A 21,888-nucleotide genomic window follows, 5' to 3' on the forward strand; every position below is an offset into this window, starting at 1 on the left:
TATACAGTATTGATTCCTTTCTTCATGTTATTAAATTTCGTCAATCTCAGGGGATGAAGGTTCTAAATGACGGTCTTAGTGTGTTTTTGGAGTGGAAGAAGATTTAAATTACATTTTGCTACAAATGGCAATAAATCATAGAGAGTCTCCCTTTAGCAGCATATTAAATCTTCTAGAGTTCGAACAATATAAATACGATCAGTTGAATGTCAATAATTTATAGATTTGTCAAATTAGAAGCTTGCAAACAAGCAATAAAGCCTGGGTATTATCAATTGGAAAAATGTGGCTTATATATATGGCTCCAAGCCCTGTATATCAGATCATTGAATATTATATCGTGCATAGCGATGCAGCATTACAGGATTATCTATCTGACTATTTTTAAGGAAAAGAAATACCTTTTTAAGGATTGATTTTCTCAAAACAGTGTTTAGAAGATTTAAAACAGTGTTTAGAAGATTAACAAATCTTAGGAAAATTCCTTAAAACCTAAAGCAAGCAAACTCCAACAAATATATGTAGCTGCCAGCACATTACCAATATCAACCTACCATGCACTGCAAAAAATGGATGCTCAAACTTGTTGAAACTTTTATAGTTTTAGACGAAAGCGTTTCCTGCCATTTGCTCCAAAGAAATGATTTTTATATTAAACATAAAATATCAAATAAATACCCTCCATAGAAGAAAAGTTGAAAGCTATGGATTTAAGACATTCTAGTTTTGTTTTCAAAACGCTTTTTTTTTCTCCCTAAGATCTTTATATTAATGAGTACCGAAAAAACTGCATTATGAAATAATATGCATTAAAAAAAAAGGAAGGGAAAAACTATATTTATTGGCATGAAAAGAACAAGTCTATTTCCTGGCACTAATTGAGTCTACCGAAATTTAAGTTTTCTCCTTATTATAACTTCCCAAGTGCTCTCTCCATTCTTCCATTAATCCATATAAACCATAGATTTTGAGAGGAGGAGATCAATTTGCTGGGGCTTAAACTTTCTCTGCAGGGAATGTTGTAGACAAAACCCAACTTCTTGTTCCCATAATTGGGTACTCTTCCTTGGCTGTACACATCCAGTATTATTCTACGTTCACATTACTTAGAAAAATCAACGTCCTGAACGCATCGCTGTGGGAAATTAAGAAGTTAGAAGCATGTCCCGGTCAGCTCCATTTAGCGTAATTAGATAGAGCGTACTTTAGTTTTTCCCTAGGGGCTTCTTACCCAAGTACCAATCTGACACTGATGAACCACTTAAAAATTTCCCCTCTATGCAACTTGAGAGGGGGTTGTGCTGTTATTACGCGCTGCAATTTTTTTAAAAATGATGCTTTTCAAACCAATTTTAATCCTTAAAAAAAAATAAAAAATAAAAAAAATGCTTTCCTCTGCGTAATACTTTAAAAGTTAATCTGATTTTTTTAAAACTATACCATTAACGTCTGGCTGATGTGAAAAGTGATATTATGAAATGAGGGACAATTTATTTAGAGGAAGCTATACCGCAGGAAAAATCCTTCATGGCAAATTCTTTTTCACCTACATAAGTAGTTTAGAATTTAAAGCATAGAAAGAGTGAGTTCAGGTAAGCCTAGAATAAACCATGAAGTTTAGGATGCTGAAATGTTTCAAAAAAAGATATCAAATTGCTAACAAATTAAAGCAAGATTACATAGGATTACACATTGGAGAAATTATCCCGTAACAATTTGTTTGGAAGGAAAAAAAATGGAGGAAAAATTTCAAATTTCATTGCTTATTCTAGGTTTACCTGAACTTCCTTTTCCTCTAAACTTTAAATTTTAAGATGCCAATGAGGGTGGAGAGACAGAATTTGTCATGAAAATTGCCCCCTCCCCCGGTATGGAGTCCTCTTAATGTTTAAATTATAATTTCATGATTATCGGTGAAACTTTAGAGTTTTATTTTATTAATATATCACGCTGTACAGGCATGTTTATGCTATTCAAATAAGGAGTTACTTCAAATCTGGAGCAATGTATTGTTTTGAAAAAGTTAAACATGCTATTGAAATTAACTCTTTAATTCTAGCACATTACAGTGTGTACCTCTAGCAAAATAAAAACATATATATAATGCTTTAGATGTTAGATTTAGAAACCCTTAGATTTAAAGCTTTACAAAATTCTACTAAAGCTTAATTGAATTCTTACAACTCGTGAGGAAGTGAAGTGATAATGCTAATCAAATCAGATTAAATTGGATACCTGTAAGCGACGATATGCATTAGTCTGATTGGTATTTGAATCGACAAATGTCACGAATTACCTACAATGACTTTACTTGCAGGTATCCAATTGCATGTTCAATTGCTCAGCTGTGAGATATTTATATTTAAAATGAATGTTCTTAAGATAAGAAAAAAAAAAAAAAATTCTGTGAATTTAAACTAGTAGTTGACAAGTACAGTTTATATTCTTAATTTTTCGCGCATTGATATTGCAATATTTTTAATGAAACAAAAAATAAACTCACAAAAACCTATCTCTATTGCTTTAGTTGTTTTAAAAAATAATACACTGCGCATAAAACAGAAAATAATACAATTTTATTTAAAATAACAAATACATTTAATGTATTTTTAAGCATTGTTTTTCCAACATGCAAAAATCAAACTTCTATTGTAATTCCATTTTCTCTCAGACGGTTCTTTAAAATTTACAAGCTGTCAATTACACTATTCCATTTTATTTGAAATAGTCAATCTATTTAACATATTGCAAACATTGTTTTTGCAACATTCAAAAAATCACTCTACAACCGTAATTCTATTTACACTCAAACAGTTCTTTAAAAATTGCAAGCTGTCAGGATCAACTACCCTATTCAAAATTATTTAATCAATACATTTAATATGATTAATACATTTCATATATTGCAAACATTATTTTTGCAACATTCAAAAAATCAAAACTCCAACCGTAAATCTATTTTCTCTTAAACGGTCCTTTAAAAATTACAAGCTGTCGAGATCAACTACACTAGTCTATTTTATTCAAAATAATCAATACATTTAACGTATTGCAAGCATTGTTTTTGCAACATTCAAAAATCAAACTCCAAACGTAATTCTATTTTCTCTTAAACCGATCTTTAAAAATTACAAGCTGTCGGGATCAACTAACTACACTAGTCTATTTTATTCAAAATAATCAATAAATTTAACATATTGCAATCATTGTTTTTGCAACATTCAAAAATCAAACTCCAAACGTAATTCTATTTTCTCTTAAACGGTTCTTTAAAAATTACAAGCTGTCGAGATCAACTACACTTTAAGCTCTTACTCATTAGCATATGGTTTGGAAACTTTCATCCCACTTTTCCAAGAAAATCCCCCTTTTGTCAGCAACTCCAGAAACTTTTAATCTGTCAGATATTCCGCAATTTACTACTGAAAGCGCTCGGGACCTCGAATTTCAGAAAAATCCCGATAATTTCTTAAAACGGTACCTGTTCTGCATCGCTGGGGACAGGGTGTGTCACTCAAAGCTGCGAACGATTAATTTCCTACTTCACCTCCACGCCCCCGCCTTGCCTCTTATCCAAAATTCTGCCGAGTCGATAAGGCTGCATCACCTTGCTGACTTTGACTTTTGGCGCGTTTCTCAGTAAAGGCTATTTTCTACGCTGCGAAATATTTCTTAACTATTCCTGTAGGTATGCAGAAATTTATTGCCCTGTTTTTAATTTGAACAAATTAATTTCCGTTTCTGGTAACGTGACTTTGTTTTAGATCGGTAATTTATGTATGGTATATAACTGTGTCCCGCAATTTAAGCGATAATAGGTGATAATTATTTGTAGTCATATTAGTTTTTCTTTTTTTTCTTTCAAAATATTTTTTTGAAACTAAATTTATTCAGTATGGAAAAAAATTTAAACTTTTAACATTAAAAGTTATTATTTTTAAAGCAAACATTGGTTGCATTTAGTTTGAACAATGACTGATTTTACTTTAAACTTACCGGTCTTATTTGACACAATAGCAGATATGCCAACTTGCAACAGCAAATAAATATTTTAAAGTGGTAGTTTATCAATTCTTGGTTTAATGAATTCAATTTAGTAGATTTTTATCCACCTCTATTTCTAAATAATTCGTAGGCTTATATAATTCACCACTTTATAGTAGTTATATCATGCTATACCTTTAAAAACGCATGTAAAAATAGTCAAATATTTGCAAAATTTAGTTTGTAGTTAGTTACCGTTTTTTTAAAATTATTTTGGCTTGTCCGGAGCAGTTGGCATCTCTGCAATAGCTGAACTTATTTGACACAACTGCTGATCTTGTTTGTCATCCTGGTAGCAGAATTTACTGAGTGAATCAGCAGTACAATCCTTATAAATCCAAATTTGTCTGCTACCTTAACTCAGGTGGAGGATCGTTTTGAAAAAATTAAGTTTAATCTAACATAGGTAAAAGTCTTTACTTTTTGTGCTTTGCAGTGTTCTTTCAATTTAGCTTTTTAATTTTTACTAAAAGCTATATTGAGAAAACACCGCAAATATTTAGAGATGTTTCAAAAATTAGTCTCGGTTCTTCATTATTCATCAAAATTTATTTGTTTGCTTTAAAAAAAAAAAAAAAAAAACTAGGAACTAATCTGTTGATGCTTTAAAAATTTGCTACACCCGTTGACGTGCTGGAGATTTTCAGCTACCCGACTTGTCACAATTTCTGATCTTATTTAACAATGGCTGATTTATTAAAAATTATTTTCATCTCTTTTTTTCTACAGTTTTTAGCGGTCTTGATCTTACATATTCCATTTGTTCTAATTAATGATGTGGAAAAAATTGTTATTAATCTTATTTATTGATAATAATTTGAAGACATGAATTAAATAACAATTGTTGCATGTTGCCAATAAAGTATGAATTATGAAAAAAAAAGCAGCTTTTGAAAGGACCACAAATAGCATCATTTTATTGCTTTTGAGGAAAATTCCATAGAAGTTCTAAAAATTATCAAACGCTATTTTTCTTAAACTAATAAAGCGACCCCCCCTTCTTTTTTTTTACCATTTTTGATAGATATTTTGCTATCCGATAATACTACATCATCAAAAGTTTGTAGAGTACAAAAAAAATCAAGGAAATCCAAATTAAAAATGTAACCTAAAATCCAAGATGGCGAGAATAGAGTCTTCTTAATATGGAGAGAATATAATCTCTTCTTGTAAGAAAAACAACCCTAACAAAAGCTTTTTCTAGTAAAAATTCGAATTAAAGTTACAGTTAAGAAAATTCTTTAAATGTAAATGACTGTTTTCCAACTGTTACTAACCGTCAAGCATCCACATAAAATTTTAATTCCGATCTTGGCTAAAAATAGAGGTATTTGTTCAATGAGTGACAGTCGCAACTTCTTGTGGAAAATATAGATAAAAAAGACTTAACAGTGTCACTTTTAAAATGCTAAAAATTTCGTAGCCAAGATGGGATTAAGAACGCACTTGGCGCCAGCTTTGTGATAAAGAAAGCTTTGTTAGCAACTACTGAATAAAACACTTAATGTATAAATAAATACTTGTCAAATTTGTCCTTTCCATTGTTTTCCTTGGCGAAAATCATAAGATTTCTAGCCGGATTGTCAATAAAACTATTAAGATTGTTACTAAACATCAAAAGATGTTCGCAATGGCTAAAATACGGAATTAGATCATTCTTTTTCTTTATTAAAAAAAATTAATTCTTAGACTAGAAGTTAGTTATTAGAATATTAGAAGTATCAAAATAAATAATTTTTTTAAGCATGTCTTTGTATTTTTTTAAAAATAATTACTATAACTATTTGTTTTTCAAAATTAAAAAAAAAAAAAAATTCTTAATGATTAAGTGTGTTCAGAAAAGTCCTTCCTATTTCTCTCCTATATTTTTGTTAATCTCACTGCTCCAAATTTTTTCGAGTGGATTAAAAATATTGATAATGAACAATTTGTATTTATACCCAAATAATTTCGGAGAATGAATTTAAACTTGCAACATCAAATTTAAAAAAAATGATATGAAAATGACAGATGCACTGATTTTTTAGAATAACTGTGTTTTTAACATTCATTTAAAAAAAAATCTATTAAAATTTCGTTTAGCAACAAACTAAACTAAACTAAACTAAAGCGTTGACGGACAAAATTAAATACAAAAATATCTTTTGTAAACAATATTGTGTGGACTTGATATTTTGCAATTAGGCAAGTTTTGATGATGTTTAAATAATATACGCCATTTTGTTTACTGTTATTTCGATGTGATGTTTTGTCTGGAGAAATTCTATCAAATGCTTCAAGAACTGAAACACTTTATAAATATTTAAGTAATAAAAAAAAAACTTAAAATATTTAAAACCACAAAAAAAAACACACTTTAGAATATTGATTGTAAAATCAAGTTTAACCCAAATGCATTCAGCCCTTTTCCTCGAAATGCTTTTGTAAAATGAAAACTGACTGTTTAAGTAAACTGTTTGTTTCAATAACAAAGCCACTGCAGAAAAGAAAAAAAGTGAAAAAAAAAATTTCAGCACTATCGGTGCTTACTCCCTTGCTGTCGCGTTTCACCACTTAAAACCTTAATCTAATTTATTTTATTCCTCGCACTTTCGTGCATGCATTTGACAACCTTGATGAATGTAACAGACTACCCCTAGAGGACGCTGCAATCTGAAAAGGGAATATTTTTTTGCATTGTTTTTTTTAACAAATATAATATTAATGTTTCGCAAATTGTCTTTTTACGAAAAAAATTTCCTTTTGACATTTTATGTATTTATATTGTTCTATTTCGTATTCAATTTTAATATGCAAGCATTTGTTCGAAAATATATCCCGCTTTACATATAATTTCAATTGAAAATATTAAATATGTATGGAATGTTCGTTGGCAAAAGCTTTTGCAACTTCGTTTATAATTCTACTAAGCGGAGATTTCTGTGACTTGTTATCATCAAATATTAATATTGATCAATTCTCATAAAGTATGTTATTCTTTTATTTGTCACTATTTATATTCTGTGCTGTTAGGAATTTAAGATAGTCCCCCTCCAAAAAAAAAAAAAAAAAAAAAAAAAAAAAAAAAAAAAAAAAAAAANAAAAAAAAAAAAAAAAAAAAAAAAAAAAAACTAATGTATTTCTTTTCGAGAATTTATTATAGTTTTTAGTTCGGTATTTATTAAAACATATTTAACTCGTCGAATTTAGATTTTGAACTCAATGTAATTAAGTTTTCATAAGCCATTATTTTCTCTCTGTGTTCAAAATATAACAGAGAGGACAAATTATAAAATTGAATCTTAATTAGAGCGGAACAAATGGTACATTAAATATTTAACATTTATGATACAAAAAGGAAAATTAGGATTTTAATGTACATCATACAAACAAGATGCTTCTTATTTTATTCAAAAAAAAAAAAAAAAAAAAAAAAAAAAAAAAAAAAAAAAAAAAAANAAAAAGAAGGAGAAGAAAGAATTATAATTGAAAATAAGAAGTCTGTTACCAATTACCTGCTTAAAAATTTAGATTTTTTTCTTCCAATTTCGAATATTGTTTCACAATACTATTGATTTGTTTGGTTTGTATATCAAATCACAGAGTCTCTCAAGTGTTTAAAAAATGTGAAAAGATGTAACAACTTAAAGAAACATTTTTTCACCGTGCCTGGATCCACATTTAAACTTAATAATCGAAATAAATGTATGAGTTCGAAAAAAGGTTATCTACAATAGATTTCTTATGGATTGATGACCTGTTCTTGTCTTCATTGAGTCAGTTCTACGACACGGAGCCTTTGGAGCCCACTCCAAACTGTTCTGTGATGCCGTTTGGAAACAAACAGTAAAATTATTCAGTTTTCATTTTACGAGACTTTGGCCACCAGAATAAGAAGACCTGAATATATTTAATCCTTGTATGCCAAGTACGAGACCATTGGAGATATTTATTCCTTTTCTTTCTATTATAAATAAACAATTTTGTGTAGAATTCGATTGTTTTGGAAACAAACTTTTCATTTTAATTCACAATATTTTCTAACGCTGCACCGACAATATTTTTTGTCACTTCTACATAAAATAAAATTTCATGTAAAATATACATTTTGATATTGAGAATTTGATTAACGCATTTAAAATAGAACGATCAGCCACACTCAGTGTTAAGGTTCACTAAGTTTGTGAAAATCGTGAATTGTACTATATTATTCTTTAAGATTTTAACTTTTTTATAGCAGTTTAATTTTCTGAAAGAAATATTTAAAATATTGAAAAACACTTATAATTAAATGAAGAATAATGATGTCACACCGTTAAACTTTTAACAACCACTAACCGTTAAAAAGTATTCTCAAATTTTCAGCGGCCTCCAAAAGGTCCATGTTGGTCCACAAACCCATTGATTCAAATAGAGTTAGATATTGTTTCTTCTTGACTCAATATCGTAATACACATTAGTGTGAAAAAATAAAAACACATTATTGTGAAAAAATATATAGATATTATTGTGAAAAAATATATAATATCAACATTAACAGTAAATAATAATAACAATAAAAATTTTTTTAAATAGAATTGTTTTTAATAATATATAATTTTAATTAATTATTTTTTAATTAATTATTTTTAATTGATTATTTTTAATTAATTATTTTTAATTAATTATTTTTAATAAATTTTTTTAGTTAATTATTTTTATTAAATTATTTTTAATTAAATTTTATTGATTAGTATTTTATTATGTAACTTAAAAATAACTATTGGCATGTTTCTTTTTAGAAAATACGAATTTAATTTCTATTTTATTTATTTATATTTTTTTTACATTTAAGAGTAGACGACATCAATTATTAAAATGTTTTATTTCAGCAACTATCATTTGTTATAAATATGAAATTTTCATGGGAACCAAATGTTGCACATCTGGACTAATCTATGTCACTGTCATTTTTTAATCCATTTATAATTATGATTGCAGGTAGGTCCAACCCCGGAATGCAGCCGCGCCCTCATGAAGATGACATACTGCCCTCACTGTAGTGGTTTGCCTGATGTGAGGCCCTGCTCCCACTACTGCCTTAATGTCATGAGGGGTTGCCTAGCATATCACGCAGAAATACACCAGGAATGGAATAATTATATAAGTACGCTCATTTAGTTCTTTTCTTGAGTATAAATTGTTGAATGTCAATTTTTTGTTGTTGCTTGAAGTGCCTACCATTTTGTCACCCAATTCATCACCAATGCACATGAGTCATGTTGCATTCTAATTTGAATTACTTATTTGTGTTTTGTCCAGATCAGTTCAAATTCTTTACTTTTTTTTGAAAGGAAAACAACATTTTAAAATTTTCAAAAAAATTATTACTTCTTATTTTTACTTACTTTAAGTGTATGATTGTTTAAGAATATTGTTCCAAAAGTAAGTCTAGAAATTTTAGGAATAAAAAAAAACCTTATCTGTTATCCTTATCCTATCCTGTTATCCTTAAATGAGGTTCGCTGAAAACTGCGTTTTTCATACTCGTAGGTGCATAACTCGAATATGCTAGGTAATGCCATCCAAACATTCATGTTTATTATTTTTTTATTTTATTTATTGCGTACTAACTCAAAAAGCGCATCTGTTTCTTGTTTATATAAATTTTAACTCACACGTTTAGGGCGATGTATTCAACTTTCCCAAATGTGTATGCAGAAAAAATATGCTTTTTTTTCATTCATTATATGTCAATGCAGAGACATTGCAATTTCTCACTTATACAAAATTAAATTTATTGCTTCTACGGCAATGCTCTCAAATGTCATTAAAATATATTTTTTTTCATTCATTGTGTATTAATGCAAAAAAAGTACTGTGTTACTCATTCTTATGATTTTTTTAAACCTATATTTTTAGAACTCTTATACTTTTAGAACAATTTCTCAAATGCCCTAAATACGGTCAAAATATAGTTTAAAAAAACTTTTTTTTTCCTAATTTTTAAAGCACGAAAAGTAAATTTATTTATTTTTACTTACAATATTCTTAAACAATCATACTCTTATAATTTTTCTAATAACGAATGTTAACTTTTCTTATAAGTCATTAATTATTACAAGCTTGTTTCGAGTCTTATTCTTTGTTGGGGTAAATGATATAAATTGTTGAATGACAACTATTTATAAGTTACTTACACTTTTGTTTACTGGGAAAATCTTTCACAATTTTTGTTTTTGGCTAATTTTTAAAGCAAGAAAAGTAATTTTTTTTCTTTTTTACTTGCAATATTCTTAAATAATCACAATCTTAAACAAATATTAGCTTATAATTTTTCTAACAAATGTTAACTTTTCTTATGAGTCATAAATTATTCCAAGCTTGTTTCGAGTGTTATTTGTTGGGGTAAATGATATCAATTGTTGCATGACAACTATTTAGAAGTTACTTAAACATTTGTGCCTTTTACACTTTTTTTTTGTGGCTAATTTTTTAAGCACGAAAAGTATTATTTTTTTTTACTCAAAATGTTCTTAAGTCACAAATTATTCCAAGCTTGTTTTGAGTATTATTCTTTGTTAGGTGCAAATGATATCGATTGTTGAATGACAACTATTTAAAAGTTACTTAAACATTTGTGTCTTCGATCTTTCTTTTTTTCTTTTCTTTTTTAAATGTCATTCACTTTATTTTGAACCATGTTATGGCCAAATTAATGTCACCTCTGGCTAACTTAATTCAACAGAGCATAAAGATTAATTAGTTCCATGTTTCTAATTCCAGATATTTTCTTTTTTATGAGAGTCGATGATTTAAGAGATGACATTTGTTAACAACGAAACCCACGACGTCTTTAAATTACGCGCTTCATTTTGCTTTAATTTTTACACAACCGTCAACGACACACTAGGGACCTTTACATCTCATACTGGGAACACTTTTTTGGTGTCACTGTTCCTGGAAGAGGCACTTGTTTTTCAATAAGTAGCTTGTTTTACGATTTCGTCTTGTTATTCTATCGGCAACCATAGTGGTGACACATCTCTCTCTATTTCCAGAACTTAGTCCCGAACAGAAAAAGATTGACACTCGGGTGTGAAGGAAATAATGAGAAGATATCGCTCTTAGAAAAGAATAACAGCATCGAGAGGCATGGCAAAAAAAAAGAAGAAAAATTAGATAAATAAGATTTCATTTGGCGCCACCCTGAACCGTAAAGTTGTCCTTTTAATCAAGATTCGGACACGCGCGTAACGGCATTGGCAAAGAAGAAAAAAAAAAAAAAAAAAAAAAAAAAAAAAAACGAAGCAACCGTCGACAAAAATAATTTAGCGACTCTGAACACGCTGGGTAATTGAAATATAGGAGTCTGAGGGGCATGTCAAATTTATTGGAGATTTAACAAGTAGCGTTTAGGTTTTATTTTTGTACAGATTTTTTTTCACTTGCACATTGCTATTTGTGCAAGTGAAACTCTCTACTTGCCTTGCTTTTTTTATTGAGTTTTCATGTTTAAGATTTAAAAAAAATTCTGTTTATTTTTTGTGATTTGTGTAACAATATCGTTATCTACCAAAAATAAACAGAAAGGTTGTGATTATAGAAATATTTACTTTCACATGCCATCTTGCACGTCCACGTACTAAGTTCTGCTAAAGCTCTGTGAACAACTGATGTTCTTTAGTAGAGCTAAATTTACGTACGTAAACGTGCGAGATTTCTGTAGCATTCGGCATATTCCCTTTTGGCGATTCTATGTTGTTTTGTGGTAACTGCTCTGCTCAGAATTAACGTACGAGATTCCATGTGAAAGTGAAAATATCTTTTCATATCAGTTTGTGAATATTTTATGAAATTCAAATTCAATAATTTATTTTGGATGAAAATCCAAGTGACATTAAATCTCATAAAAAAAATTTAAAAAAACTCTGAGTAATAATAATATAGGAGTCTGAGGGATATGTCAAATTTATTAGAGATTTAACAAGGAGAGTTTAGGTTTTATTTTTGTACTGATTTTTTTTTTCCCCGCTTACACATTGCTTTTTGTGCAATTGAAACTCTACTCTCCTTTCTTTTTTTTCATTGAGTTTTCATGTTAAAAAAACAAACAAATAATAAATAAAAATCGTTTTTTTCTTCTTTTTTTTTGTAATTTGTGATATGAATGAGATATTATCGACTAGGAGACATTTTTTGCATTTTAATATTTTACTATATGGCGTTTATTGCTTAGTTAAAATGTTTTGAGGCTGTTGAAAGTTAATAAAATACGCAAAAATGCTTTGTTGAAAGAGTTTCGTATCGTTGCATTTGAATTTTTTTCTTAATTAAAAAATTAAGGGCGAAATCTTTATTAATATTTTATTTTTAAATGAAAAACGATTTTTTATATGTACCCTATTATTATATGTACATATTTTTTTTGGAGCGGGAGGTTCTCGTGGTCTCCACGAAGGCAAATTTCTCCTAATATTCGATCTAGGAGTTCCCTTGTCTCCTGGATTGGGTTCAAAATTACAAGGCTACGGAGTTGAACATTAGTAGTTTTAAACCTATAAAATTGGGTCGGCTGTTCAACGACGGTTATAAAATAAAATATTTCAGAATGAGCTGTGGTGGCTCAGGTAATAGAGCGATCGCCTCCCAATAAGGTGACCGGGTTCTAACCCCAGCGATGGTTGGTCTATACGAATTGCGCACCCGTTTCGCAACGACTACACTGCTGACGTTAAATATCAACAACGGTAGACAAATCATAGATTAGAGTTCCCCTTGCAGTTCCTCACCACGTAACGCAAAAGCGGGTTAGGTCCACCAAAAAGTTCTCCAAGAAGGCAATTTACTCCCAACACTTGATCCAGGAGTTCCCTTGTCCTCTGGATTGGTTCAAAATTACAAGGTTACGGAGTTGAAATTTAGGTTAGCTGTTCTTCAGATGGTTATAAAATAAAATATTTTTTAACTACTTTTTGTTTAATAAACAAATAATTTATTCTGTATTAAAATAATTTGTATTTATATAATTTAATAAACTTACATCCGTAGAACTAGCATAAAACATTCTTCCTTTTTCTTTAATTTCTGTTTCTAATTGATTTCATTTCATTTCAAACTCCACATCAGACGATAAATAAAATTCTTCCCAAAAGAAAATAAAAATAACTGCCTTTATTTGGATAGAAAACACGCGTGACCGTATCCGGATTCCAATGGCGAAAAGAATCTCAATGAAAAGAATAAATGTCTAATTCCGTGGTCTTGGCTCCAAACGATAAAAAGTATCTCTAAAGTCGATCGTTTGCCGTCGGTCGTCCGCTGGCGCTTGACCCCTGAGTTCAAGATGCCGAGAGATTCGGCGAACTTAAGTTGTAAATCTGTCATTAGTCCACTTGCTAAGTAAAAAGATCGTCAGGCTGTATCACTTTTAATATCCTTTGTTTCGAAGCAAAAGAGCTATTTGTAATGGCCGTTTTTATGATGCGATTGATGGCAACACAAAATACTATTCATGCTGATGATGATAAGGCAAATGCTAAGTCGCCTTAATAATTATTATGTAGTGATAAATGACTGAAGGGTAGCTTTATAATTCTTAAATAAGGAAAGGAAAGGAAAAAAAAAATCTTCGTGCCTTATTATCAGCATTCACTTTTTCTCTTTTTAATACTTACATGTTATTTTATTATTGGTCTATAATTAAAGCTGGAATAATTCGTGGTTTTCTTAGAAATAAAAGAAAAATGGTTTCAATTATTTATTATTTTTATACCTCAGCAACAAAGATCGTTGATTGTTCACTATCATTTAGTGAATTGCTTAATCCTATATACATTTAAGAAGTTTTTCTCCTAAGACACGAATAAATTTATATTGTGAACCCTTGCGTGTATCAGTTTCCATTGTGTTTATCTCATAGAAATTTAAAACAAAACCTATTCGATGTTATAGATAGTATCTCCCTGCATATCGTTTCAACCAGTCGTACTCATTTTACTTATTCATAAAATTTATCTAGCTCTATAAATTGCTCTTATTTTACAGTATTTCTAACAGAAAATAACTTCACACAATGCATTAATTCTCACCATTTTCATATTTTTTATTTGAATCGTAACTAGAACTCAACTTCGGTTGCCATTCTGAAAAAAGTAAATACAACTTCCAAAGCATTAAGAATATGTACAATAACTTGTGACGTCACACGCATAAAATTTACTAAGGTTGTTAATCTAAATTGATTTGTTTTGCAGATGCCATGATGATGCTAGCCTCGAGGTTAGAAAGTTCCTTCAATATTGAATCAGTAGTAGATCCAATTGATATTAAAATATCCGACGCCATCATGAACTTTCAAGAGAATGGACAAGCTGTTTCTCAAGAGGTAAAGTTCTTACTTGTAAATTTTTAAGGAGGTTTTCTGCAATGAATTGAACATTGCTGAACATTTAGGGGTCTCTTTCTTCTCGACTGAACTCAACTGTCGAAGGAGTGGTAGAAGAGAAAAGTACTAAATATGCTTTTTTACTCTTCATTATTTAATTTTCATAAAATAAACTGATGGTTGATATTTATTTCATACGGCAATATTTTTCGATACAATTAAAATGCAAGGCCGTCGCTCAAACAGAATTGAAGTTGTAAAGCGTGTGGTTTTTTAGATGATCTGTTCTTTTTTTCTTACAAAATTATACCTGTACAATACTGCAAGCAGCAGTTTTTGAAAGGTAGTTAAATACATACTTGTTTTTTTTAGATTTTTGATAAGTATGTTTTTTGCAATTAACGTTAAAAATTTTTTTTAGCATTATGCTAATCGGTTTTCATCAGGTTAAATGTACAATTGACGTTGAGAATTGAGAAAATTTTGTACAATCAACGTTTAGAGAATTTTTTAGCATCATCCAAATTGATTTTTGTCAGTTTAAAACAGTAGAATTAAATTTTAAAAAAAAATATATATATGAAAGTTAACAAATGTGTTTGCTAACTTTTAGATTTTTTGAAATTGCTGATTCAAAACCACAAATTGCATATTTTATTGCTTTAAAGTTTGGAGGAGGAATTCATAGATTAGTTTTAAAAGGTATCGTGCTGTCGAATAATAATATGTCATCAAAAGTTTTTTTAAGTATTCATCAAAAGTTTGTTAAGTACTAAGGAATGTGTGTCAAGGCAACGTAACTCAAAAATTAAACCTAAAATCCAAGATGACTAAGTTAGTTAGTTCTTACATTCACTAAATATTTTCAAAATAATTAATATTCCTTCTTTTATTAACATACTCACGATTGCTAATGAAATTTTTTCATGAAGTCTAAGGGCTCAGAAAAAAAAGAATTATTTAGGGTTCCATGGGCAAAAAAAATTGGGAACCGCTCTTCTCACGGTTGTAATAAATCTAACATGTAAAAGAAATTGCTATTCAAAATCCTAACAAAATATTATAACGTTTAATTGCTACTTTCTGTTTTAACCTTGCTAGTATTTTTTTCTGTTTGCTAGTATTTTTGTTTATTTCTGTGCTTTATAATGCCTTAACGTCTTAATAAGTTGCTTTACTATCTTTCCAGCTTTTCAAACATTGTGGAAAACCTCGATTGGGTAAACGTGATGCCCGCCATGAACTGAATTTTGAGACTTTGAAATTCGGTCACCGAGAGAACGCTGTCCGTCCAACTACAGCTGCTGGGACGAGCATCGATCGGCTTGTTCAAAGTATTAAGAAGAAAATTAAGAAGACAAAAAATTTCTGGCTTCAACTTTCTGGCTTCATGTGCAATAATCCTCAAGTTGCTGGTGATAAAAAAGTCTTGCCCCAAGAAGAATGTTGGAATGGTCTTAACAAAGCCAAGTAAGTTTCTTCTTTGGTTTTATAGGTCTAAAACTGAATGGATAGGTGGCTTAGAGAAATGTCCAAGACATTCGGATCTTTCAAGGTGAAACCATATTTTTTAAAACTTGTACCATCGAGATTTTAGAAACTATATTCATTCAGTTTCGTGTTGCTTTCTTTTATGAGGCTATGAATAATTAAATTTTCTGCAATGTAGGATAAGATTCTTTAAAAGTTTTAAAACTACATTTTTTTATGCAAAATACGAAGAAAAAAAAAATTTGAAACCTATACAAATTTTAAAAAGGGAAATATCAAGAAGTGTCTTAAGCTGCATTGTAGTGTATCCGCATTTTGGTATGCATATTATTTCATAAAAATAAAATATAGTTGTTTTTATAAGATATCTTTCACAAAGTAAAAAAAAATATGCTCGCCTGACAAACATTAAAAGTTTAAAGACAAGTATGTGCTAAATCGACTTTGGCTGTTAGGTTTGGTTTGAGATGGTTTTTAGCTCATCCATGGGTTTGAGTTTCAGAATGTCATTTCAAATAGAAATAACAAATTAGAGAAACTCACTTTACTTTAGACGAACGTGTCCCGTTTTAAATTCCCAGCATGGACGAAATTGCATTAATAAAGATAACATAACGTCAAAATAATAAAAATAATTTCCAACAGACAGACAATGAAACACCTGCTTCACACACAGACACGACAGTCTTTAAATATTATTTTCAGAGATGGATCTACTGCATAATATAATTGCCCTATATACTGTATTCATCTCTGAAAATATGATCAGATAGATGGATCTACCTCACCATGTCCCGTTGAAAAAGCAAACGCTTCAAACACTGTTAAGTCAACGTTACAAACACTGTTTCATAATGATCTTATGAAACAGTGTTTGTAACATTGACGTGACAGTTGTCGTTGTACTCTGATAGTCACCGAAAATACGTTAGTCTATCTATCTTGATCCATTTTACTGTTTATGTCTGTACCTTTAAAACAATATTCAATTAAATTTCCCCTTCTTTCTGACTATCCGCCGATTTCGTTTCGCCGACTTTCTTGCTCCGAAGATTTTACTTATTTTATTGTATGTTTAGCTGTGTGAATGTGTATTTCTCATGACTTATTTCTTTAATAGGTATGACGGGGATTTAATTGGAGAAGGACTAATCAACCAAACTAAGAATCCTGAAGTAAATTTTGATGTTTCGCGCCAAAATTCAGTCATCAACCAACAGATTTTAACTCTAAAACTCATCACTACTAAGCTCACCCATGCCTACAATGGACTCGACGTAGAATGGCAAGATTCTGGTTCGTATAAATTTATATATAGCATAAATCCATTTTTTTTTTCATTTTGTTACAGTTACGGTCTAAATTTTTTTAAAACTCTTTTAGTATTAATTTAATTGTTTTATATTTTGCAAATCAAGAATTTAGTGGGAAAGATTACGTTGCGGGATAATTTTATGAATGTGTATAATAGCTGTTTAATAAAATATTTTAAGCTAAAAAACCGCCTTATTCAAAGAATTTGCATTTTAAACTAATATTCCTTTTCTTCCATTAATTATTGCACTTAAACTTGAAAATTTTAAGTTTAAAAATATTACTTGAGTTGTTTCTTCATTGAACTAACTTTTCAATTATAGCAACAATTGAGCAAATATGATTTTTTTTTGTGTTCATTTTGGAAATTACCTAATTTAAATTCTCTTTTTTAGATAACACTTAATATGTTCCTCTCCTTAGACATGTTCCTTCTATTTAATCCTTATATCCCTTAATTTGTAATAAATGAAATATCTAAATATTTTGCATTCTAAAAACAGTATTATATAAGATTATTTTTTCTTCCGAAATATCATTTTACATGTTTCTTTAAACTCTTCAGTTGTAACTAATAAACAAATTATGTGATTGATTTTCACTTTAAAAACGACGTAATTTAAATCCTCCCTTCAAAATATCACTTGTTCTTTAATTATAAATGTTCTTTCCTGTAATATAATCCTCCAAACCAAGAAAAATGTGTACATTTTGCGCAATCTGAAAACAACGAAGTCAAGTTCTTTTTTTCGAAATATCACTTAACATGTTTCTTTACTAGAGTCCTCAATTGTAACTAGGTGCGAATAAATCAAATAAAAAAAAATTTCTTTCAACTCTTCATTATTTTACTTTAACAAAGAGTGACTTGTTATGTTTCTTCACTAAGATCTTCATTTGCACCAATAAACGAAACATGTAGCCTTTCTAGCTATTGAAATACAATGTAAATTTTGATTATAGCAATTAAATATTCCCCATTTAACATATTTTTAAGTTGAGTTTTAAAATAAGTAGTAGGGAGTAACTTTATAGTTACTTATGTGACTACAATTTTTTTAAAATAATGCAAATGCACATAATATCTGATCAAAATTATTTCCTTTGTAAAGAAAAATTACTTATAATTTCTATGATATTGATGAAAGTTTATATATTTTTCACCCAGAAAATGTAACAGAAAAAAAATTAAGTTACCAATTTTTATATTTATGAAAAAAAGACTCTATAATTAAAACTGCAGATCTTTATTGAGTTTTTTGGTAAAATTTCTTCTCGTGGTAGTTAACTTTTGTTTTAATTTATGTTTCTTAGTTTTGCTAATTCAATTTTAAGTTATTCCTTACTCCAGTTAATGATTAAAAAATGCTCATATGCAACGCTGTTCTAACTCTCTCATGGTGGTGAGGCTTTTAAACTGTTGAAAAACTACCAAAAATTCTGAGAGCTTTAATTTTCTGATTTACTTACCAAATATTTTGAAAAAAGCATAGTTGGCAGTTCTATATAAGGAATGAAATTTTTTGTGATAAGCGGATTAAGGAAGCATTCTGTTATTTTTGTTTTAAATATTTTATGTAGCAAATTGTAGTAGATAATTATCAGTGGCTTTAACAGTGTTCATCATCTTACCATTTTCTACTACCTTTGTAATAATCTTGGAATTGAATAGCATTTTTAAAGTGAATTAATTAAAAAAAATTTATCCTTTTTTTCACACTCTATTTTCAATTTTAAAACCATTCAAAGACCTTCTTGCTATTCTAATAAATATTGAAATATCTAATAAGTATTTTGCTATTCTAATAAATATTGTATTATCAAGAGAACAATATAAATACAGTGGAACCTGTAAAAGTGACCACCTGGGTAAAGTGATCACCTGAGTAAGGTGACCATTTTCTATAAGTTTTACTTAAAGAGTCCTTTTTAAATAGTCTTCATAAAGTGACCACTTCTATATAGCGACCATTTGACTTGGTCCCGAGGGTGGTCAATTTAGACAGGTTCCACTGTACTATTTATAGTTATTATTTAAGTTCTAAGTACACTTTACTTTCAATTTTAAATTCAAACTATGAACATAACGACAGAAGGGGGAAAAAGTTTTTAAATACAAAATGAAAATAATAATTAGTATATTTGTAATAATCACTATGCGAGGGTATAAAAAGAGGATTGTATTTCAAAATTAACAACATTACTGTTTTTTAAATCGTTAAAATTATTCTTTATATAATGTATCATATAACCATGATTTTTTTTTATTTTATTGCAGATTCTGAATGGTCATCAAGCGGTAGTGGAAGTGGTAGTGGTTTTGGAGAAGAAGAACAGACTGATAGTTTTGAAGATATTTACTTCTCAACGCCATCATCACCAACTAGAATACCTAAACAACCACCAACTCCTCCTGAAGTGTCATCAGCGAATACTAGATGGCACCACCTAACATTCCTGACTCTATGTGGATACGTTCTATGGAGCTTCGTGATAGTGAGATTTTTTAATTAACATGAATGTACGAGCATGGTTAGTCTGCTTTTGGTCGACGTCTAAGTGCTTCCTAAATGACACGTTAATGAGCTAGTTATATAAAAAAAAATCCACTGCCTTCAAAGCGAAAAGACAGTTTTAAGAATTTTCGTTCCGCAGAAGTTTTGTATAATTTCGAATATCATCAGTGTACAAATGAATTGTAGATATTTCTTTGAGAGATGATGAAATGATGGACTATTATCTGTTTTTATCATAAATTTTGTGAGATCTTTAACTTTTTTGTAATTGCTCATTTGTGATATTTCATTCAAACTATACGATTTTTCAAACATTATTTTGTATGAAAGTTTTCATTTGCCTAAAAAAAAAATTTTTTTTTGAAAGAAATTTTGTGTCAGATAGACTATCAGGACAATGATATTATTTTTTTATTAGAATCTCTTGTACTCTGAAACTAGATTTGTGAGAGTCTCTAAAGCTAGAGCTGATAGTCATTACTCTAGAGAAACCAATCTTCGGAGTCATTGTGTTATAACTCTCATTCTTGAAACAGGTGCTTATGAATGTAAAAAATGTATATTTGAATATAAATTAAGATATTAAACTGTTTAATGTACATTTTGTGTTAGTGTGATTTCTTTTCTTTCGAACTTATTTTTAAAAAATAGATTGTTTATAATGTAATGTCAATAAATAAGTTATTTTAATTATCTGTGTTTGGTTATTTATTGTTTGTATAAAACTGCTGCGATTCATTCAAATGTATAATATTATAGCAGAATATTATACACTATCGCACATCTGTTTCGATCTGATATTACAAATCCACTAAAAAGCTCACTTTTAATAATCCCATTGGAAATAGAAAACGAGGAAGACCACAAATTAGGGGTCTTGACTTGAAACTTGATGGATAAAGACTTTCACGTAGTAAACAAAAGAAAATTGGAAAAACTTTGCTAGGGATAGGACCAGATGGTAAAGACTTTTTGGGACGGCCTTGACCAATAACAGGCTGTAGAGCCTTTAAAGAAGAAGAAGATTATACACATTACAATGGTGGATAAGTCAATAATCCAATTCTTGTTTCCAGTGCTAATGAAAATTGAATAAGATAGAATTGAAAACTTTTTATTGCACCTCAATTAACTTATTATGAGGCACAATTGGGCAAATATTAACGACAAGTGAGCAAATTATTAAGAAACTATAAAAGATTGAATGATATTTTCTCATAAATTTAATTCATGTACAGTGAGTGATAAAAAGGGTATCACCTTGTCTCAGTTTTATTATTATAAATGGTGCTAAAATTGAAACATTTAGAATAATGTTTGGCAATCAAAAGAGTCAATAATCTAATATATATAATTCTCTTAAGTGGCTCCCAAATTTTGGCTGTATTTCTTTTCCGCTGGTGGCAACAGTTTTCATTTTTAAAGAAGTACTTTGTACAACTAAATAAGATTCTTTTCACAACGCTTAAATATTTACTTTATTTTCTTCATATATACAGAGAACTGTCGGCAAAGAATTCTGTTAGGTTAAAAAACATTTCGCTAAAAAAAGAACGAATTCTAAAAGAAATAAAATTAAACTACTTAAAAAATATAAATGCTGTTGCCAGCCATAGAATTTTTTGAAAGTTAACTTGACAACATAAATCAAAATTACATAGGAGCGCAACTAGATCAAAATTAGCGCCTTACGTCAACCTGACCTGTTTGTTACGTCAACCTGAGCGCTTGACGTAACAAATCCTTCAATTCTATAAGTGTTGTATCGCCAAATGCCCAGATTAACAATTGTGTTTTTAAAGAAATTCTATAAAAAGTTTTAAATAAAAAAAACTTCTATCCAGCTACTTCAACAACTGCTTCTTGAAGAACTTGGCTCATTGATTAAAAATATTGTTTTAATTTTACAGTACTAACTTTACTTCTACTTTCATTATTGCTATGGCCCTCTTTCATTACATTTTACAACTTCATGCTAAATTTGAGGACTTCAAGTTGTTTTGTGGTTGAATACTGACATTTAGAAATGTGTACATAAAAAAAATAATATTTAGAGTTTAAGAGTTGCGTTAGAAAAATTTGAATTTTTGACGCTGAATTTAATAATGGAAACAATCGTTTTTGTGAAAAGTGAATTGTATTGCTGACATCAAAACTAAAAATATTGTGTTTCAACTT

General features: G+C 29.2%; 1 protein-coding gene across 1 annotated transcript in view; it reads left to right on the forward strand.

The window, feature by feature from the left end:
* The window catches only part of LOC107436350 (glypican-6), a 159,080-nt gene extending 138,677 nt beyond the window's left edge, over positions 1-20,403 (forward strand). Inside the window, exons 5-9 of the mRNA XM_043049176.2 lie at positions 9,004-9,169; positions 14,259-14,389; positions 15,579-15,859; positions 17,001-17,176; positions 19,473-20,403. Of these exons, the coding sequence (XP_042905110.1) occupies positions 9,004-9,169; positions 14,259-14,389; positions 15,579-15,859; positions 17,001-17,176; positions 19,473-19,708 (990 nt within the window). The 3' untranslated portion in view covers positions 19,709-20,403. The remainder of the gene's footprint in view (positions 1-9,003; positions 9,170-14,258; positions 14,390-15,578; positions 15,860-17,000; positions 17,177-19,472) is intronic.
* Positions 20,404-21,888: the final 1,485 nt, after the last annotated feature.

This window comes from Parasteatoda tepidariorum, chromosome 1, assembly GCF_043381705.1.
Source record: "Parasteatoda tepidariorum isolate YZ-2023 chromosome 1, CAS_Ptep_4.0, whole genome shotgun sequence".
NCBI classification, from domain to species: domain Eukaryota; kingdom Metazoa; phylum Arthropoda; class Arachnida; order Araneae; family Theridiidae; genus Parasteatoda; species Parasteatoda tepidariorum.